Genomic DNA, 22,738 nt, shown 5'->3' on the forward strand with positions numbered 1-22,738 from the left:
TACACTTTATTTGTAATTCATAAACAACACTTTGTCAACATCTCATTTCAAAAACCTTTTTTTATTTTTCTGGTTCCATCTGCCAAGAAATTAGAATTAATTAATGTGAACATTTAAAACATCAAAATAACAGTTTGATCTCCTTAAATATTAACACTGAGATTCTTTTTTTTCTCTTAAAATATCTTCACGTGACTGACGACAAACGGATTTCACCGACACGAGCTCAGAGGCCTCTGAGTTTACAGCCTGAGACGACAGGATTACAGCTCAGGGACACGTGAAACAGAAAAGGAAAAGGAAGATATAAAACAGGTTGAGCGGCCACGACCGTCAAAAGTTACCCGAATGAAAATGTTTTTATTCATAGAAACGACGGCAGACAAAATAGTTCCTGTGAAATCTTCCCTTTTATACAGTACACACGAGGATGTGACGCCTTAAAGGTTCAGGGTTCAGTTCTTGAAGCAATACTATTTTTCAGCAGGAGTGATACTTTAGGTCAGGGGTCTTCAACCTTTTTTAGCCCAGGGAGAAAACCAGAGCAGGGACCCACGCTGGGAATTCTTATTTTTTCCCTTTTTTTTAACCAGTGTGCTGTCTTCGGGTCAAGGAAGGAGGAAGGGAAGAAGGGAGGAAAGAAGGATGGAAGGAAGGGAGTAAAGAAGGGAGGAAGGAAGGAAGGAAGAGAGAGAGAAAAGAAGGAAGGGAGGAAAGGAAGGAAGGAAGGGTGAAAAGAAGGAAGGGAGGAAAGAAGGAAAGGAGAAAAGAAGGAAGGAAGGAAGGAAGGAAGGAAGGAAGGAAGGAAGGAAGGAAGGAAGGAAGGAAGGAAGGAAGGAAGGAAGGAAGGAAGGAAGGAAGGAAGGAAGGAAGGAAGGAAGGAAGGAGCAGGAGGAAAGAAGGAAGGAAGAGAAAACAAGGAAGGAAGGAAGGAAGGAAGGAAGGAAGGAAGGGAAAACAAGGAAAGAAGGAAGGAAGGGAGGAAAGGAGAAAAGAAGGATGGAAGGAAGGGAATAAAGAAGGAAGGAAGAGAAAGGAAGGAAGGAAGGAAGGAAGGAAGGAAGGAAGGAAGGAAGGAAGGAAGGAAGGAAGGAAGGAAGGAAGGAAGGAAGGAAGGAAGGGAAAAAAGAAGGAAGAAAGGAAGGGAGTAAAGAAGGAAGGCAGGAAGATAAGGGAAGGGAAGAAGGAAGGGAAAAAAGAAGGAAGGAAGGAGGGAACGAAGGGAGAAAAGAAGGAAGGAAGGAAGGAAGGAAGGAAGGAAGGAAGGAAGGAAGGAAGGAAGGAAGGAAGGAAGGAAGGAAGGAAGGAAGGAAGGAAGGAAGGAAGGAAGGAAGGAAAAAAAGAAGGAAGGAAGGACAGAAGAAAGGAGAGAGCAGGAAGAAAGAAAGAACAGGAGAATTCGGTCATTTTGACCCAAAGACAGTACAAGGGTTAATGTGTCAAGTTTTAAGCCTGGTTTATAATAACTTTTTATATCACCTTATTAACCAATTCCTGACTGGGTTATTAGCTACATGTGTTTACGGTTGATGAAACTTTGGCCTCGTCAGACGTGGAAGGAGTAACGTTAGGCCGAGCTGGAACGTTACAATCTCCAGCTTTAGGCTTAGTTATTGTCACTAATTTATCCATCGGGTCTAACTAACGTTAAATAGGAAATAGCCAAGTCAATTTCACAAATTCTCTTTTCTTAAACAGATAGCTAGCTCCTTTTTCCTCATTTGACATTAGTCACACGACTCACGTCAGGGGAATCATTTATGTAGACTTGTAGACTGATAATAGTTATTATCGCCTGTTAATGGAGTTTTCTTAATCATATATATATATATATTTTTTTTTTTTTAACTCTCACAAATTATTTTGCCTTTATTTCTTTTTAAAGGGGACCTGTTATGAAAAACAGGTTTTTTCTTGCTTTAACATATATAAAGTGGTCTCCCCTCAGCCTGCCAACTCAGAGAAGGAGGAAACAACCAGATTCTGCAGTGTCTGTACAGCCGCCCAGATGATCCGTCCAGTGTGATGTGGATCTACGAGCCAATAAGATTCTGCTCCCGTCGTTACGTAACGACGGGAGGGATGCGTGAAACCACGCCCACAACTAACTCTGGCCGGAACAACAATAATAACTCCGCCGGCCGGAGCTTCCGCCATTTTTCCGTAGCGGTGTATCGCGTCAGTGATTGCGTTTCCATGCATCAATAACCCTTTTAAAACCTGAATATTGGCAATAACCCGAATTTGCACGGCCATGTAAACACCAATAACCCCTTTGAATAACCCGAATTTGCTCATATTAAAATTATTATATCATATTAAAAACCCCAATATGACCCCTGGGTTACTCCTTTTAAAACCTGAATATTGGGTCATGTAAACGCCAAACGGAATATCCCCATCAAACGGAACATGAATTTGTTTTCTGCGCATGCTCTGTTCACAAGGAATCCTGGTCTTTTGAGTCCAGGAAGTTCTTCTAAACATGGAGAAACCAAGACCAGGAGGAGACTAATCACTTCATAAATGTAAGGAAAGACATTTTGGCATTTGTAGACGGTAGAAAGTACTGGGATAGTGAGATTTACAAGAAGGTGAGTGAAAAGTTGCGCGAAGCAGCATTTGTTTTGGATTTGGATACAGGAAGAAGAAGCGGAAATGACGGGAATTGGGTCATGACGTTCTCCGCGCGTCGCTGTTTTGATCCAGATATCCCGGATGATTAATCACCATGTAAACGGAATATTCCAAATGTTTCAGTAACCGGAATATTAGCAATAACCAGAATTTTTACTGCATGGAAACGTAGTCATTCAGGCAGCCAATCAGCACAGAGCCTCATTATCATAGCCCCGCCCACTCAGAATCCTGCATAGATAATGAGGTTAGAGAATGGGAAGATAAAGACATGGCTCAGAGGCTGAATTTCTAATTTATTTAACAAAAAAAAAATATAAATCTTGTTTTTAAGACGTTCAAGGCCTGTTTAAAATAGGTATTAGATGCCATAATAGGTCCCCTTTAAGTTGGAGGACCCTGTCATTACCCGATTTGAGTCACACATGCGCAGTCGCGTCCAACATCATCGGCCATCTTGGAAAGCAACATATGGCTCACAACCCGATGTGAGTCGCTACCGCGCATGCGCCACTTTTCGCCGTGCATTTCAGCAGGAAATCAGTCAGTCAGTGGAGAAGTAGAGAGTGTTGTCATTACCCGATTATTGATTAAAATGAGCGACTTTAATTTTTTCCATCAGCTCCATGCCTAAATGGAATCTGGAAAGTTTCATCCCAGTTTGGGAAAAGCTGACCAATGGAAGATTACTCGTTCTATGCGTAATTACATCTTGAAAAATTCAGACCAAATAGGAAAAGCAATCATGTAAATAATAATATCCCTAACTTATTGTGAGTAGTGTATATCAAAACAAGTGTGTGTTTAGATCTTGTCTACCAAGTCTGGCGACGTAACTGTAGTTTGTCCAAGTGGTGTTGCCGTATGTTGCTTTTCAAGATGGCCGACGATGTTGGACGCGACTGCGCATGTGTGACTCAAATCGGGTAGCGACTCACATCAGGTAATGATAGACCCCCTGCAGTACCTCCGCGGCCCCCCTAGGGTTCACAGACCCCCGGTTGAAGACCCCTGCTTTAGATAGATCTTTTATTTTGGCGCTCCGGCCTCACACGGTGGACTGGATCTCGCTGCACACGTACAGGTTGCTGGGTCGGACCCTCCGGTGGCTCCGGCCGGGAACGCGCGGGCAGAGCCGGCAGCTCTTGGGGATGAACTCCTGGCACGCCTCCCGGAACTTGCGGATCCTCCAGCAGTAGATGACGGGGTTGAAGACCGTCTTCAGGTAGCTGAGCCACAGCGCGCCGATGCTGACGGGGTAGAAGACGGGGCTGTAGTAGAAGCGGCGGCTGAACACGGCCAGCAGGCTCACCACCGTGTGCGGCAGCCAGCACACGGAGAAGCCCACGAACAGGATGAGGATGGTGGTGAAGGCGCGCGTCTTGAAGCTCATGTCCACCTTGACCTGCGGCGGCCGCTGCAGCCCGGCCAGCCGCCGCTGCTGCTGCTTGCCGCCCTGGCTGAGCGCCGGCAGGCAGGAGCGCTCGCTGGCGTGGTTGTGGATGCGCAGCGTGTTGCGCCGCACCGTGTTCAGGATGCACATGTACGAGTACAGCATGACGGTGAAGGGCACGAAGAAGACGGCCACGGCCAGCAGCACGGTGTAGCCGCGGTCCGCCAGCGACTCGCTGTATCCCAGCACGCACTGGGGCGCCCAGGCGCCGCCGATGCCCGCCGCCGCGCCGGCCCGCCACCCCACCACCGACGGCAGCGACACGCACAGGCTCAGCACCCACGAGCCGGCGATCAGCAGCTTGGCGCGGTGCGGCGTCAGCTTGTCCTGCCGCTGCACGATGATCAGGAAGCGGTCCACGCTGATGATGAGGAGGATGGACACGCCCTCCAGGACGAAGAGCCAGTACAGCATGATGGAGGCGCGGCAGAAGCCGCTGCCGAAGCTCCAGTCGGCCGACGCCACGGTGACGGCGGTGAAGGGCATGCAGAGCAGCGACAGCATGATGTCGGAGAAGGCCAGCGTGGCCAGCAGCAGGTTGATGGCCGAGCGCATGGCCGGCTTCTGGTACACGATGAGACACACGATGGCGTTGCCCAGGAAACCGATGGTGATCATGAAGATCATGATGGCCGCCAGGGTCACGCGGAGGGTAACGGAGATGAGCGGCGGCTCGGCGTCCGGCGGGAGGCTCTCCGCCGCCTCCTCCGGCCCCGGCGGCAGGAAGTCACACTCCTCCAGCAGGCTCTCGTTGCAGAACGCCATGGCGGCGGCGGATCAGGCGAGATCAGCCCAAGGGGAGCGGGGGCATCCTCGACTGCAGCTGTCGCTCCGGCAGACGCTCCATACCTGAGGAAAACACGAGAAAATCAAACCAGGCGCTTAATAGGGCTGGGGATCGATTCAAATGTCAAGAATCGATTCGATTCCGATTCTTAAGATTCAGAATCGATTATCATGATTCGATTCGATTCGATATTGCTTAGTGCTATTTGTCTGGCTTAGTGTTATTTAAAATCTTTTTTGAGCTGTTGCCTGAATTACCGTATTTTCCGCACTGCACGGAAGCAGACAGGAAGAGGCTGCAGAGGGTGGCAAACACAGCACGGAAGATCATCGGCTGCCCTCTGCCCTCTCTGCCATCCCTGTCTGACATCTACAGCTCCCGCTGCCTCAACAGGGCAAGGAACATTGTAAAGGACAACACCCACCCCGGTTTCCACTTATTTGACCTGTTGCCCTCTGGGAGGCGCTTCAGGTCCTTACGATCCCGAACAAACAGACTCAGGGACAGCTTCTTCCCCAAAGCTGTGAACTTTCTGAACTCATAAGCTACCTCACACTGTGCAATATTTCTATTTCCTGTCCATAATGTCCCAATATTCCTTACCTATCTACGTGCAATACTCTTCCATCCTTTCAGTGCAATATTCTTCCACCCATTCATGTACATTTTTATTCTCCCATTCACTCTTTTCTTATAGTGTATATATATATATATATATATATATATATATATATATATATATATATATATATATATATATATATATATATATATTTATGTTTACTTTTTTTTTTTTTGTACATTTTTGTTGTTCACAGTTTGCATTTGTTTTGCACTTTGACGGAGCTGCGGCCTAATTTCATTGTAGAAGTATAATGATAATAAAGGCTTTCTATTTCTATTTCTACTATAAGGCACACCTACAAGCCTTTAATTTTCTCAAAAACCGGCAGTGCGCCTTATATATGATCATTACGGTAATTTCTGTTACTGTAGTCAGGGGGATTGTGGGTAATGTAGTTGGTGTCGCCAAAGTAATGGCACTAAAAACGTCAGGAATCGTTCAAGACGTTCAAGACAACAGCAGCGACGCTGACTCACATAATGGCGACTTTGACGAGACGGAGCAAAGCTGGTTTTTATTTTGTTAATAAAGTTTGACATACGGTACTTTTCTTCTTGGTTTTTTTTTTTTTTGCATTTGCTGTAGGATTTTGTAGCATTTCCTGTAGCGCAGCTCCATCAGGTAGATACGTAACTCAACCCCAGCCACTATAGTACGGTATTTTACCAGATATTTAGTGCGCCTTATAATGCAGTGCGCCTTATATATGGAAAAGTTTTAAAATACTTCATTTATTGAAGGTGCGTCTTATAGTGCGGAAAATACGGTATATGGCTGTAAAATAACTAGTGAAATAATAATTTCACAATAATTATTGTGAAATAACTAAGAAATAAGTAACTCAAACAGGCCTTTCAATATCATTTAAAGTGCAAAAAAAGAAAGAAATTGCAACAGTTCATGCAGAAAACAAATCATTTTAGCTTGTCTAATTTATTCTTTCACCACGCACAAATTGCCATGAAGCACCTGGCATTTTTCAGAAGTGTCATGACAAACTGTGTGTCCGACTACTGGGATTAAAGTTCACCTGGCGAAAATGATAAAAAAAATTTCCGATTTAGAATCGGAAAATCTATTTTTTTCAACACAGGCCTAACGCTTAAGTAATCTATAAAACTAACATCCAAAAAAAGTTTGTTTACATTCACAGATTCTGAACTTGACAGAAAAACAGCTGATGGACGTCTCGTCAGATAAACTAAAAAAGAGTCGGAGTCGGGGAAACGTCATGAACATGAATCCAAGAGAGGAGGAAAGATGATCGTTTGATGCTGGAGGACTTACAGGAAGCAGAGACGTGTTACTCACTCACTCGGAGAGGAGAGGTTGATGATTAACATCCGAGCTGTAAAGTTCCACACATGACCTGCTAACACACACACACACACTCACACACACACTCACTCACACACACACCGACACACACTAACACACACTGACACATGCATGAGATAAAATGACAACTTAAATTGGTTTTGTCGGTTTCCTTAGAATCTTTTCAGTTTCTGTTCTCAGAGCTATCATCATTATTATTATTATTATTATTATCGCTATGATTATTACTATTATTATTATCATCATCGTCATTATTGTTATTATTTTTTTTTTTTTTTTAATTTTGTGTAGACTTATGATACTTCATTTGTTCTTTTTGTATATTTTATTCTGTTAAAAGGTGGGCAAGATAAGCTTTATGCTTCAAGCCCAGACCTTTTCGGTCAAAAAAATCACAATGTTGATCAGGGAAAAACCTGTGTTATCTTGTTTGTTGATTTTTATGTTTGTGATTGACCGGAATAAATATTAACTAACTAACACACACTAACACTCACACACACCGACACACTGACACACACTCACACACACCGACACACACACTAACACACACACCCCACGCAGGGTTCAGTCTGTCACCAGGACGATAATGAAACCGACAGGAATCGAAAGGCGTCTTCAGGACACCGACGGGATGTGTCTGTTGCCATGGTTACCACGGCTTCCTGCTTGTGATGCAGGGGCAGCTGCTTCTGCGTAAAAGCTGAAATGTAAACAAGTGTGATACTCGGGGGTCGGAGCGGGTGACGGGGGCTTGGTGGGGGTGGGGAGGGGGAGTCACGATGCTCTGCGTGCCACGAGCTGATGAATTCTGGGGCTTTTTTTCCCACTCCAACAGATGCTGAGTATCTCTGATCTGTTCACGCCTGCTGCCGTCAAGTCAAGACGCTGAATCTGAAGGAAACGGGAGGAATTCAACCGACTACGACGTCTGGTGAAGACTCCTGCATCTCCTCATCTCTCCTCCGCGCTCAAACAGGCGAAGGGAAGCGATTCCTTCGCAGGCTGATCCCACATTCTAGCACAACCCCCCCCCCCTTTAAGCCACTGCATAGTGATGCTGGCTGTTGCCATGGTGACAAGGTCACCAATTCCATGGCAACAAGCGGTGCCACACTCTCATCGCCAGAACAAGCGACTAAATATTCTCTTTGTTAAACAACAAAACAAAAACAAAACAGATTTGCCAGTTGTAAATTAAAGCCGTAACGTCCAGGTGGAGCAGGTCTCCAGGTGTGACGTCAGGGCGTCTCAGGTGCTCATACTTAGAATATCTAATGATTAAATGAAGGGGAAATTAGTTATTTTTGGCAACGAAAACCAGCTGAGACTTCAGAGGTCGGGGTTTTCCCTCCAGCGTGGACTCGTCATCCTTCCAGACGGGGTTTTGGCAGCCGTCATTTCACGCAGCTCTTCAGTCACACCTGTTATCGTCTCCGTGGAGCATCAGCTCCGTCTGCATCCCGGATTAGAGAGGGACGGCGGACAAAATGCCTGTCTCCTCTCCTCTCCTCTCATCTCCTCTCCTATCCTCTCATCTCCTCCTCTCCTGTCATCTATTCTCTTCTCTTCTCCTCTCCTCTCCTCTCCTCCAGCAGGTTTATTATAGGCTATTATTATGATTTACCTCGCCTGTTACGCGCGGCTCCGGGTCCGATGGGAGCCTCGCTCAGAGCTGCTGGGATCCGCGGCCGAGCTTTTCCTCTGCATGCTGAGCTCTTCCTCATATACATACATATCAATATGAGGAATTGAGTGTGTGATCGATCGCCATCCTGCCGCCTGTGGCTGACGCTGACGCCAGAGGAGCAGCTGGTCTCCGATTTAAAGGAGCAGAGAAGAAAAAGGGAAGTGAAGAACTGTGGAACGGTGTGGTGTTGTTTCTTCACCCCTTTAATACCTCACGTAGAAAATACACAGAAATTATATATATATATACATATACATATATATATATATATATATATATATATATATATATATATATATATATATATATATATATATATATATATATAGATAGATAGATATATATGTATGTACACATATACATATACATACATACAGAGGACTGTCTCAGAAAATTAGAATATTGTGATAAAGTTCTTTATTTTCTGTAATGCAATTAAAAAAACAAAAATGTCCTACATTCTGGATTCATTACAAATTATTATGGTTTACAGTTTAAGATTCCCAGAATATTCAAATTTTTTGAGATAGGATATTTGAGTTTTCTTAAGCTGTAAGCCATGATCAGCAATATTAAAATAATAAAAGGCTTGCAATATTTCAGTTGATTTGTAATGAATCCAGAATGTATGACATTTTTGCATTACAGGAAACTTATTAAATCATACCCCCTAAACTTTATTTCATTATAATCAAAATTAATTTAATTTCTATACAAAAAACAAAAGATATCTACACATCTATCTACACATATATATATATATATATATATATATATATATATATATATATATATATATATATATATATATATATATATATATATATATATATATATATTTATATATATATATATATATTTATATATATATATATATATATATATTTTCCACATTATAAGGCGCACCTTCAATGAATGACGTATTTTAAAACATTTTCCATATATAAGGCGCACCACATTCTAAGGCCCTACAGTAGAGGCTGGGGTTACGTTATGCATCCATTAGACCAACCATGCGGCTCTTTCATCCTTATACTGCGGCTCCGAGTGGCTTGGGAAAATAAATTACAAAAAAAAACAAAAACTAAAGTATTTAAAGGAGACCTATTATGGCATTTAATGTATATGTTAAACAGGCCTTGAATGTCTTGGTCTTTCTGGGAACTTTTTTGATTGTTAAGGACTTGCAGATTTTTTTCTCACACTGGACGGATGCTTTAACAACACATGACGTTTCAAATGTGAAGTTGACGAGGTAGATGCTCGGAGTTGTTTTCTCAGCGCAGGTGGACATAATTTGCACAGAAAGGTTTGATTCCTACCGTCAGACTCTTTGGGAGACGATGTGTAAAATTCCCCCAGATAATGATAAACGGATCATCATCTGACGCTGCGTCTGCAACGTCTCTCTTCACCCGTCAAGGCTGATTTATGGTTCCGCGTTAAATCGACGGCGTAGGGTACGCGGCGACGCGAACCGTACGGTCCGCACGCCGCGTCCCCTACGGCGTAGGTCCGCGTTGGTGTAACGCGGAACCATAAATCAGCCTACATTCGTAAAGACTGCAACGGGCTCGTCGAGTATTTTAAATGTGTGCACCACCCGCTGTTGAAATAAGAAGGATTATTCCGTAATAATTGGACCTAAACAGTGAAGCTGCAACTCACATAATCTGAACAGTTCAAATTCCAGTTCATGATCTGCAGAATGAACAAGTTCACGTTCAAGTTCTTTATTTGTAAATATGTTGCATTCAGTTCAACGTTCTCACAGAAATGAACGTGTTCAATGAACGCGTTCATGCACAACACTGCCTACCAGTATGCCTAATTTGTGGAGAAAAACTGTCTAACAATACACGGGCAAATGTCGCAAGACATTTCAACAATACACACAGAGCCTTTGCTGAAAAATATCCAGAGGGAGAATAGAGAAAAATGTTTTTTCGGAACTGATGCGGAAGGCTGATCTGACGAAAAATCATTTCAAGAAGTGGGTGAAGTTGCAGCTCAATATTGATCCATATATAAGGTGCACTGGATTATAAGGCGCATGGTCAGCTTTTGAAAAAATTGAAGGCTTTTAGGTGCGCCTTATAGTGCGGAAAATACGGTACATATATAACACATACTGTTACGGGGTGAGGTTTTGGACCCAAATGTAGTACACGGAGCACACGTGGTAGTTTGTCTGGTTTGCTTTATTACTCTCAACAGGGACGAAGAGCAGGCAGGAATGCAAGACAAGGTCAGGCAACGGAGAGCAGGAGACAAGGCAGGATCCAGGAACAGGCAGGGTCGGCAACGGGAGGTCAAGAATTCCCTGTCTTGAAGGCTGGAAGGTCTTGCATCTACAAACAGAGTGACGATCTGGCAGTGAGAGTGCAGGAGTGAGGAGCTTTTATGCTGTCCTGATTGCTGAGGAGCTGCAGCTGGGGGAGCTGGTACTACTGGTACTATAACTGATACTACTGGTACTATAACTGGTACTACTACTGGTACTATAACTGGTACTACTACTGGTACTATAACTGGTACTATACTTTTATGCTGTCCTGATTGCTGAGGGGCTGCAGCTGGGAGAGCAGGTGAAAGGAGTGAGTGACGAGGTGGGCGTGGCTGCAGATGGAGTGAGCAGGAGAGAGTGGAGGCTGAAGGCTAGAGGACCAACCATGACACATACACACACACACATATATATATATATATATATATATATATATATATATATATATATATATATATATATATATATATCGTGATATATCATTGATGAAATTTCTTACATTATATTGAATATCATAGATATCGTGTATCGTGATATTATCGTTATCGTGGGCCACATATCGCCACAGTATTGAATAGTGACTTACCCGTATCGTCCCACCCCTAAAGCATCCCTCTCCTCCCATTCCTCCCACTCCACCACAGATAAACATTCAGCAGAAATAAAGTTAGCCATTCTTTGTTGATTGTTAAATTACTTCCATCTTCCACAAAATCCTTTTGAAACTGAATCACCTTTTTTTTTTTCATTCATCAGTAACCAAATTACAGTTTGCCAGTAATTCTGCAACAAGATCCTCAAATGTATTTACAACTAATACAAGAACAACAAGTAGACAAACAGTCTGTCCTTCAGCCTTAATGCTATGATTTAAGAAGGTTTCAGCAGTGAAGATGGATGGAAAGATAGATAGATAGATAGATAGATAGATAGATAGATAGATAGATAGATAGATAGATAGATAGATAGATAGATAGATAGATAGATAGATAGATAGATAGATAGATAGATAGATAGATAGATAGATAGATAGATAGATAGATAGATAGATAGATTTAAACTTTACTATAACAGAAGAAGAAAACCGTGCAGTTCATGCATGTGTAATAATGTTTTCAGCTTTTAATAAACAGCAAACAAAATATTGGCAACATTGAAGATACCAATATTCCCTGTTCTCCAATATTTCAGTTATTAGGGCCCGAGCACTTACAGTGGAGGCCCTATTGTATCTGTAGGAATTTTTACTTTTCTTCTTCTTTATTTCTTTCTTCTGACAAAATGAGGGCCTTTTTGCCCCCTAAATGTGCCCCAAAAGTCACCAAATTTTGCACGCAAGCCAGGCCTGGCGACAAATTTTATATTTAATGGTTTGTATTAATGGGCGTGGCAAAATGGCTCAACAGCGCCCCCTAGAAAATTTTGTGCCTCAAGCCCCACGATACAGTTTGACGTACATGCACGAAAATCGGTACACACCTGTATCATGTTGCAACTTAAAGAAAAGTCTCTTGGCGCCATGGCCGAAACCAAACAGGAAGTCGGCCATTTTGAACATTTTGAATTAATCGCGTAATTTTGGCGCAATTTATGCCATTCCTTCGGCAGTTAATACGGCCCGAACCGTAATGTGCGCCCAGGTGTGTTATACATCAAAATGTTCGTCTCCATCCTGTGACTACACGCATTACTTTTCTCTTTCAAAAGCGTTACCGTGGCAACGCTAGACACCAAAAAGCGCGCCCCCCCTTCATCTGATTGGTCCATATTTGATAGTTCCCCAAAAGTCACCAAATTTTGCATGCAAGGCAGGCCTGGAGATAAATTTGATATTTCATGGTTTGCATTAATGGGCGTGGCCTAACGGCTCAACAGCGCCCCCTAGAATACTTTTCTCTGCCATAACTTTTGAATGGTTTGACATAGAGAGTCGTGGGTGGTGTCATTTCTGATATGCTTATGGGGGCGGGGGCCATGCAGCTTGCAGCTTTAATGTTCTGTTTGTTTTTTTATAAAAAAGGCATATAAACCACATTTACCTGGAACGGCGACTTGAACACGTGCAGCAGCATGTGCTGACATGGCAAACAACCTCTCCTGCTTAATTTGGAGCTCATGTTTGTTTGTGCGTTGTATAACTACTGTAACTAAATCACTTAACCGCGAGCTGCAGCTACTTCTCATCTGACTGCAATGACGTCAGAAGACGAGAGTTTGTCCTCCTGATTCTTCCCCACATTACGCTTAACCAGTTTCAGCTGTTCGGAGCTAACCGTGTCAGTCCAAATGTCTCCCTGAGTTATGTGCATTATTTTAAGACTCAGCGGACAAAAGGCCGAATGTTTCGAATCTCACCAACGAGGAAGATGTGGATCCAATTTGTTTGTAGCTGGCTTGTGATGATGAAAGGCTGAAACATCCAAGCTGTTTTTTACTAAAGATGTTTGCTCTTAACAGGGAAGTTTAGCTGATAAAAGTGTCACGATATTTCTGTTCTCGGTCAATAAAACACCATATCATATAAAATCACATAATTGTTGATGATATGCAGGTTATTTTTGTGCATTTTGTTAAAACCACGAGAGAACATGTGTTTTAAACTTTAAAATAAAACGTTTCAATGCAAACTTCAACTGATAATTACTAAAATATGTGTCAGGAGAGTATTTGTGTAATGCTGCTGTGTTAGTTTTTATTTTTAACTTCACTGCAAAACATGTGAAACTTAATTCTTGACAATGAACATTTTTGAAATAGCAGCTGCAGAAAAATCATGTGCCCAAAAATTAACTAAATAAAAGTTTGCCAGTAAAATAAAGCAAATCTCAATTTAGAAAGAAAGCGCAAAAGACACAGTTGAGGATGTTTTTATCAATTTTTGAGACAGTTTAAACCCCTTAAATATGTTTTAGATAAAGTCGACAGAAGTTGTGGCAGAGATGTGGATTTTTATGGAACAGATAGATAGATGAAATCGGTTTGTCGTCAGTTACGTGAAGATATTTTAAGAGAACAAAAAGAATCTCAGTGTTAATATTCAAGGAGATCAAACTGTTATTTTGATGTTTTAAATGTTCAAATTAATTAATTCTAATTTCTTGGCAGATGGAACCAGAAAAATAAAAAAAGGTTTTTGAAATTAGATGTTGACAAAGTGTTGTTTATGAATTAAAAATAAAGTGTAAATATTCATATTAATACAATTCTAGTTTCTAAAACATATGAGCTCCAGATTCAGATCTCTGTTTTAACCTTTGGGATGGATGGATGGATGAATGGATGGATGGATGGATGGATGGATGGATGGATGGATGGATGGATGGATGGATGATGGATGGATGGATGGATGGATGGATGGATGGATGGATGGATGGATGGATGGATGGATGGATGGATGAATGGATGGATGGATGGATGGATTCATTCAAAATTAAATGAATACCTAAATTATGATTTTTTTTAAATGAATATGACTATTAAATAAATAAAAAATGAATTAATATAATCTTTAACTTTTTTTCACTTCATGACAAATTATTTCATATTGGTATATTTATTTATTTATTTCATGGCACTTGTGCTATGGAGGATTTTTTGTAATAAAATAAATAAATCATTAATTAATTAAAATGGGAATTAAATATATATTTAATTAAATGTGTCACCAATTAATTAAAATTAGAATTAAATGTCATTAATTAATTAAAATACAATTCATTTTAAGTAAAAAATATATTTATTATTTCAGTATTTAATTAATTAATTACACATTTAATGAATTAATTATATATTTCATTCCCATTTTAATTAATGAATGATATATTTATCTATTTAATTTTGGCAACAAAAATCCTCCATATTGTGCAGGATCGTTGAGGTAAAAGCGCCGTCCTGCAGCTCCTATCTCCCCCGGCAGGGGGCGGTGCTGAGCGGTGTGAGCTCGTTACAGCTCCGGCAGCAGCAGCAGAAGAAGAGCAGCAGGGAGACGGCATGGCGGCCGCGGGGCTGAATGGAGACGCGGCACCCGCAGATGTGGAGGTTCTACTGCACCCGGAGCTGCTCTCTCAGGGCTTCCTGGAGCTGCTGCTGAACCAGGTGAGTCCTGGGTCTCCTCCATGTCCGGCAGGTGCAGTCTGGTACCGGGACTCCGCTCTAATGTTGGTGTTTATGTTAATGTTTTGTTCCAACCAGAGGAACGTCCCGACCGGCGGGTGTGGGAGCAGCAGGGACCGACTCACGCAGCTGTACCTGCGGACCGTCATGCCGCTGCCGCAGCGGAGTCTACCCGAGAACCGCTGGGGCCGGAGGATGGAGGGGAGCCGCGGCAGGCGCGCTCCCGCCGGCGGACACGCGCCTGGGAGGTAACGCCCCCTCCACCGCGTCATCGCTGCTTACCTGTCAAGGTTGAATTTAAAAACAAGCAGGGGCGAAAGTAGATTAAAGTTCTTGCTGGTACTACGACCCCAACCTTCATGTCTTGTTCTCCTCCCACCACCAGCTTCTTCATCCCTGAACACGCATTCAATTTTTTAACACCTGTACGGTGTAGAAATTAGAAACACAACACTGTGTAGGCCTATAGCAAATTAATTAATTAAATGGTGTAAATAAAGGCCAGTCCGGACCAAGGACTGTCACAGAATAATTTGTAAAATGTTGACAAAACTTTCAAAATTATTTTGTTTCAAATTAGAATAAATTTAGTTAAATTCATCAGCAGCTGAACAGTTAACAAGTCTCTGTCTTTGAATTTTCAGAACATTGGGCACATAAATGAAAAAAGAGTAAAAGATGAGTAAAATGTCTCAAAATGTCTCTTATAATGTGTGCATTGAAATGGAAAATAACTTCTTAAGCATTTTTTTCATCAAAGCAAAACATTTAAAACATAGTGGGGTTTTACTAATATTTATATCGTACAAATATTTAAAAATTACGAAAAAACAGGTCGGGACTCAGTTAGATTATATTGCTATGTTCGTCTCTCCTGGGCAAGTCAGTCAGAAAAATGCGGAGCTGTGCGGTAGCGTCGCCGTTTTTGGTGTAAGAGATCGAGGGTTCGAAACCCGCTGTATGCTAAGATTATTCTCAGTAATTTGTGTTTTTTTTCCCGGTACTGCGTACCGGCACAGAATCTTTTGGTGGTACGGAGTACCGGATCGTACCGGCTTACTTTCACCCCTGAAAACAAGGGACATTTACCACCAAAATCTTAAATTATAAGACAGATTTACAAGAAATCTGAAGTATCTACCTGTCAATCTACGGTGGCCGAGACCCGCCATTGCTGAAAATAAAAGTAACGCTGCAAACAGAAACAAAGCAAAAACAGTCCCCGGTAATTCACTTCCGTTGCGGCTTTTTTATTTGCGTTGTTTTTTATTTTATTTGCAGCAGCGTTTCTTTTTGTTTGCGTTTATTGTATTTGCTAAGCGTTTATTTTATTTGCAGCGGCGTTTGTTTTTGTTTGCAGCGTTACTTTTATTTTCATCAATTTCAGATATTTACACGAAGTCTTCACTTTTTTGGCAGAAATGTCTTCTCTCTGGTTAAATCCATCCATCTCTGATTTGTTGTTCCGAATTTGTTCCCGTTGTCGCCACTAACCTCGCGAGAACCAGTCTACAGCAGGCGAGTGACGAATCAGTTTGGAGAGGCACAGGAATGCTTTATAAAAATTATTATATTATGAAATGGGGTAAGATCTAATATGGGAGGACGACGGGAAAGAGGGTAAAATACAGTCGTTTCACGGCCAAAACGGGAGACTTGACAGGTCTGCATTGGTGGTTAATGTTCTCTTGTGAGGAGGAGTTTTTTATCGGTATTGACTTGTTTTCATCGTTTGATGTTTTATTTTTTCTGAAGCACCTTGTGACATTCCGTTGTCTGTGAAATGTGCTATATAAATACATTTTATTTTACTTACTTGATCCTACTTACTTACACTCATCCTCGTCTCAAAACAGCTGTATAAACTCAACACACAGGACTGTCTCAGAAAATTAGAATATTGTGATAAAGTTATTTATTTTCTGTAATACAATTTATATATAAAAAAAAAATGTCATACATTCTGGATTCTTTACAAATCAACTGAAATATTGCAAGCCTTTTATTATTTTAATATTGCTGATCATGGCTTACAGTTTAAGATTAAGATTCCCAGAATATTCTATTTTTTTGAGATAGGATATTTGAGTTTTCTTAAGCTGTAAGCCATGATCAGCAATATTAAAATAATAAAAGGCTTGCAATATTTCAGTTGATTTTTAATGAATCCAGAATGTATGACATTTTTGAATTACAGAAAATAAAGGACTTTATCACAATATTCTAATTTTCTGAGACAGTTCTGTAAACTCCTAAATGAGCTGAACTGTGATGAATTATGGTGATGATTTTCAGCTCCAGCAACGACCACGGCAGGAAACGGCCCCTGATCGTGTTCGACGGGAGCTCTTCTCTCTCCGCTCCGCTGAAAGTGAAGAAAGCGGAGGGAAGGAGCGCGCCGACGGAGAGGTTGAAACCTCCTCCGGCGGCAGATCTGTCCAACCCCATCCGCAAACTCTCCAGCAGCTCCTCGTCCTCCTCTTCCTCGTCCACGCATCCCGGCGCCGAGAAGGGAAACCTCAAGAGGGAAGAAAGCGCTTCGGTAGGAGCTTTACGTGTTATATTTACCATAGACATATATACGTGAACGCCCCATGGAGCTGCTGCGATACGTCAACGTCGCCGCCATATTGGATGTTCAAGACTGTTCAAGTTCAAAACTAATACAAGTAAATGGACTTATTTTCATAAAGCGCCTTTCTACAAAGAAATGTACGTTTTACGTCTCATTTATTCATTCACACACGCACTAATATACTTGGAAAACAGTTAGGCACCAAATATAATATATTACATTTTCTCAGATGGCAAAAATAAGAACTTTATTGATCCCACATAGGAGTAATTCATGTTATATCAGCTATAGAGGAACAAGGTAGTGCAGAAAAACAATATATATCCCCCCTCACAAAAATAAGAATGTTATTTGTTGTCTGAAAAATTGTTCAAATGTTATTTTTTTACTTAAATTTTAAAATGTTTTTGTTGATGAGAAAATATGTTTCTCTATTTTTCTTATTTTGAATGTCAGGAAGCATATTTTACATAAACATATTTAAAATTTTTCAAGAAACAAAATAACATATTTAAACCTTTTTTCAGGTTTTTTCAGTTATTTTATTATCTAAAAAATGGTTCAAATGTTATTTTGTTACTTGAAAAACAATATATATCCCCCCTCACAAAAATAAGAAAAATAGAGAAACATATTTTCTCATTAACAAAACAAATTTAAAATTTTTCAGACAATAAAATAACTGAAAAAATCAGAAAAATGGTTCAAATATGTTATTTTGTTTCTTGAAAAATTTTAAATATATGTAATATATGTTTTGTTGATGAGAAAATATGTTTCTCTATTTTTCTTATTTTTGTGAGGGGGGATATATATTGTTTTCTGGCACTACCTTGTTCTCTATAGCTGATATAACATGAATTACTCCTATGTGGGATCAATAAAGTTCTTATTTTTGCCATCTGAGAAAATAAAATATATTATATTTGGTGCCTAACTGTTTCCCAAGTATATTAGTGCGTGTGTGAATGAATAAATGAGACGTAAAACGTAAATTTCTTTGTAGAAAGGCGCTTTATGAAAATAAGTCCATTTACTTGTATTAGTTTACAGCGCAGTCTTGAACATCCAATATGGCGGCGACGGTGACGTATCAAAGCAGCGGGCAAGAACACTCAATGCGGCGTCTGCGTATATATGTCTATGATATTTACGCCGGGGGACGATCAGGATTTATTTATTCTAAATGCCACCTTTTCTTTCCATCTTTTGTTCAGGGTGCGCTCCAGTCTCCGGAGGTGAAGAAGAAGATCCAGCACGTGACGTGGCCGTGACCCCGGACCCCCGACCTCCGACGGGAGCTCCGCCTCCGGCCGGCAGGTCCCGCTCCTCTCTCCGCGTCTCCTACGGATCTCACCAGCCTCGTCACGGTTCCCAAACCTCAACGGTTCCCAGAAACGCGTCGACGTTCATCGAGTTCCACCTGAGCGTTTTCTGATCACGACCGACCGCCCGCCGCGGCTCAGGAGATCGTCCCGCTCGCCGAAGACTCGGGGCTTCCTCGTCTCCACGACCGTCAAGTGCTCTTCCCATCACCTTCATCCTCCGTTTGGTTCTTCATCCAGGAACTTGATACCAACGACAGTTGTGTTAAAGTTCAACCCGTTCGGTCGAGTTTTAAATAACCGGCCGGATGTTAAACGGACGAGTCGAGACGAATCCTGAAGACGGAGATGCATGAAGTGTCACGAGACGATTCCTCACACCTTCGTAGATGTTTGTTGTTTTTAAGAAGAAGAAAAAAACCACTAAACTGACTTAGTAATCGTGGATAGTCTTGGATCTTTTTAGGATCTGAAACCTGGGTTGTTGTGTTTGTTTTTTTAACCACATCTCACCAGTTATTCAGGGTTTTTGATCATTAGTTTGGTGCGTTATCGTGATTGTTTGCCGATAACCTGGACATGAATGACGGTGAAGTTGGAAACTCGCATTCAGATATTTGAATGTCGCCCTTTAATAATTCAGACGGATGAAATGAAGTGGGTGGGTTATTACTTCTGTTGATGAATCATCTACGAGGACAAAGTTCACCACGAACACACAATAACAAGTGTTTGGGTTGATTGTGTTTGTACCAACAGCTTTTTTTAAGAATAAACACAAAGTAAAACATCAGTCCAGCGACTCGTCTTCGTTTATTTTAATTACAGCTGAAAAACAGTTGAAACACAATTAAACGGCGGTCGACTGAAACACTGAGAGAGAAGTGAACTTCAGGCTCTTTACATCCGACATCGGTGGAAACTTTGCATCTTCGATGGATCTTCTACTCGCCGGAACTTTAAAAACAACCCACGTCTTTGAGTTTTCAGCTCGAAATGATTTCATAACACAAACTTTTATTAGAAGAGTGCTGAGTTTGAAATATCTGAGTGTTCACGAAGGCCCTGTCCCAATCCCCCCCCCAGTCCTAGTTTTCATCCTTACCCCTAAATTTTGCGCGTTCCCGTGAGGGTAGTGGTGTCCCAATTCCTCTTTTCACCTAGGGGTAGTGAAGAAAACTAGTGTAGTGGCTATGAATCTGTCCCTACGGATCGAGGGTTTTCTGATCCTCACTAGTTGACCGAGGGCCAGAAAAATTTCCCAGAATGCTTTTCGTCATCATTTGCGGACTGAATAAAAAAAAAAACATGGCGGACATTTCTTATTTTTTTTTAGTGAATAAAATCAATATTTTGAGTTATTTTCTGCATAAAAATGCATTTTGATTACATTTGTAGCTAGAAATATATATTTTACTTTCATAATATTCACTCCGTGAATGTACATAATCACTCGTTTGCCTGTTGTTGTGAAGTCTTTTTCAAACCTCGCCAGAATAAAGGCTGATTTATGGTTCCGCGTTACACCAACGCAGAGCCTACGGTGTAGGTTACGCGGTGACGCGCACTGTACGCCGTACCCTACGCCGTTGTTGGATCACACCCAGTGATCATATGGACTGTTATAAATGTATATGAACAATTTCAGGATTATGAAGACCAGTAAAGCCAGACTTTGGCCCTTCTTCCTGAAGTCAAGAGTTTTATGACCCCCTGCTGCTAACTTCTGGTCATCTCGGCCTGGCTCGAGATAGTAAGTTTATGACCCGCGCTGCATGGCCCCAGATCAAAGCAGGACAGCGAAAACCCAGGAAACCAGGTTCCTGCCAGGCCCCAAAAGCGGGGTACTGCCTCTTTGAACAGACCCAAAACCTATACATACCAGCAACCCCCCCAGCCTGAAACTCGCTTTAATGTGCCTCCTAAAATGGCCACCTTGCCATGAACTACAACCCCCAGCATGCCTTGCGTGGGGGGGCGGCGCCTACAAGCGGCGCGCATCCAATCACAAACGAGGCACCGATGACGTCACCGCAGCGCGCGTAGGATCAAAACCCTGCAGCTGCTCCCTTTTTTCCTCTCTTCCGATCAACCTTCCGTCCTGAGCAGCTGGATCTTTTGGCTGCGGGCCAAAGATCCCATCTCCCTTCCCCGGGCCGGACCGGGCCTGCGGGGCCCGCCCATTGAAGCCGCGGTCCGCGGAGCTCTGGCTCCCATTAACTCTTGGTCTCAACTTTTCATCCGGAGCTCCGGCTCCCACCTCACACGTTACCCCGGTCCCTGGGAGCTGGAAAGCGGGGGAGAGCCACTTCGAAGCTCGGGCCCTGGTCCAGGGTGAGACCCGTTCCTCTTTCCTAACCTCTCTCTCTGCTCTTGAGTTTCTCCTGGAAGGACCTGTGGTCAGACTGCCCAGCGCAGAACCGAGACGCATCCCGCCGCCCCGTCCAGGGCCACGCGCTCATCAGCCCGACGGTAACCCGCACGTCTCAGAAGTGGACCGGCCCCGCGCGCACCCGAGACGACGTGAGAGCCTCCGGACCGGGGGGGGAGCGCCGGCTGCTTCACGCTGCACCACCGTCCTCTTTTGGTTCCAGAGTCAGGAGGAGGAGCGGTAGAGGCGGGAGACCTCTTGGGTTGGAGACTCCGACCAAAAGACCCGGCAGGAACCCCTGATCGGCACCCGGAGACCCGAGGAGGCGTGAGGTTTTGAGACCTGGGTGTATTAGTTTAACTGGGAGTGTTTCAGAGCTAAATCTGTGTTCCGAACTGAGATTACTGCATACATCATCGTCATTGTTATCATTATCGTGTTGATTATTTGGTAGTTGTTGTTTCCTGCCGTAGTCACGTTTGAAACGCCCGCGTTTGCCATCCGGTCCGATTGCACGTGGCGAGGGCGCGTCCATCTTTAAATACCACAGAGTCCTGCCGTCTTTAAAGACCGCAGCCATCTTTGTGCAGCCACAATGTTTTAAACCGTAGATATTCGTTGATGATATGTTTATGATTGCATTTGATTTCTTTTACATTCCATACATTTAACTTTCATTTCATTTTTATTGATTGTTGTTTTTCTAGTTAATTAATGGTTTTATAATAACGTAGTGTGCCATCAGGATTTATTTGGGTATTTATTTACAAGCTGCTTTGATACCCGTATGTAAATAAATTCTGATTGATTTTTAATGAGTGGTTGTTGTTATTTCATACAGATTTTGGTCACAAACTGATTGTTTGAGCAGAACCAGTGCTCGAATTGCACGCCTTCAATTGTTATTCTGTAAGGGATAGTAAGATTTACTGTGCTGCGGGATAATCCTAATCATCTGAGACTGATTTTCTGCTGTTAAAAGTTATCATTTCCCTGCTTAAGGAACAGGGTGGTGCCCCGAGGATTTTATTTATCATATTGGTCATTCAATTTGATAAATAGTCGACTTTATTAATTATTAATAATTCTTGAATAAAATTATTAATAACCCTTCGATAACTGGACAGCCAAGCTACCTGAGTTGCAAAACACCGTAGGCTCTGCTTCGATTTAACGCGGAACCATAAATCAGCTCCCGAGCCGGCAGGCAGAAATCCCGAAATTTTCGGAGAAAATTTCTTAACAGGCGTAGCTCCAACTGTTAGATTTCATCTGTTAAACCAACATTTATCTTCCTAAATGATTTATTTCAGCCAGCGGTAATTCTCCACAGAGCTGCAGGTTTCTCCCCGGGACGACGGCGCAGGTTGACCCGGCGATCACGTCTGTACGTGAGCTGCTGCTGCTGCTGCTGCTCCGAGCCGGCGGCTCTTCTCATCTCCGAAAACATCAGATCAAATTTCTTAACAGGCGTTATTTGGATAAACTGAGCCCAGGTTGGGGATCTTAACGGTTACTTTTACGCCTGAAAAAATAT

At 42.3% G+C, this 22,738-nt stretch overlaps 2 protein-coding genes across 2 annotated transcripts; one reads left to right on the forward strand and one right to left on the reverse strand.

Annotated features, from left to right (window-relative positions):
* Positions 1–3,685: 3,685 nt before the first annotated feature.
* On the reverse strand, positions 3,686–8,572 carry LOC133446569 (high-affinity lysophosphatidic acid receptor-like). The gene is made up of 2 exons (XM_061724622.1): positions 8,468–8,572; positions 3,686–4,939 (listed from the first exon to the last, which is right to left on the reverse strand). The coding sequence occupies exon 2, from the start codon at positions 4,853–4,855 to the stop codon at positions 3,686–3,688; it is 1,170 nt and encodes a 389-aa protein (XP_061580606.1). The 5' UTR covers positions 4,856–4,939; positions 8,468–8,572.
* Positions 8,573–14,787: 6,215 nt separating this feature from the next.
* On the forward strand, positions 14,788–19,603 carry c6h2orf49 (chromosome 6 C2orf49 homolog). Its single transcript, XM_061724625.1, has 4 exons — positions 14,788–14,912; positions 15,009–15,178; positions 17,226–17,472; positions 18,723–19,603. Exons 1-4 carry the CDS (start codon positions 14,808–14,810, stop codon positions 18,777–18,779), a joined length of 579 nt encoding a protein of 192 aa, XP_061580609.1. The 5' UTR covers positions 14,788–14,807; the 3' UTR covers positions 18,780–19,603.
* The last annotated feature ends 3,135 nt before the right edge of the window (positions 19,604–22,738 follow it).

Source organism: Cololabis saira, chromosome 6 (assembly GCF_033807715.1).
Source record: "Cololabis saira isolate AMF1-May2022 chromosome 6, fColSai1.1, whole genome shotgun sequence".
Taxonomy (NCBI): Eukaryota; Metazoa; Chordata; class Actinopteri; order Beloniformes; family Belonidae; genus Cololabis; species Cololabis saira.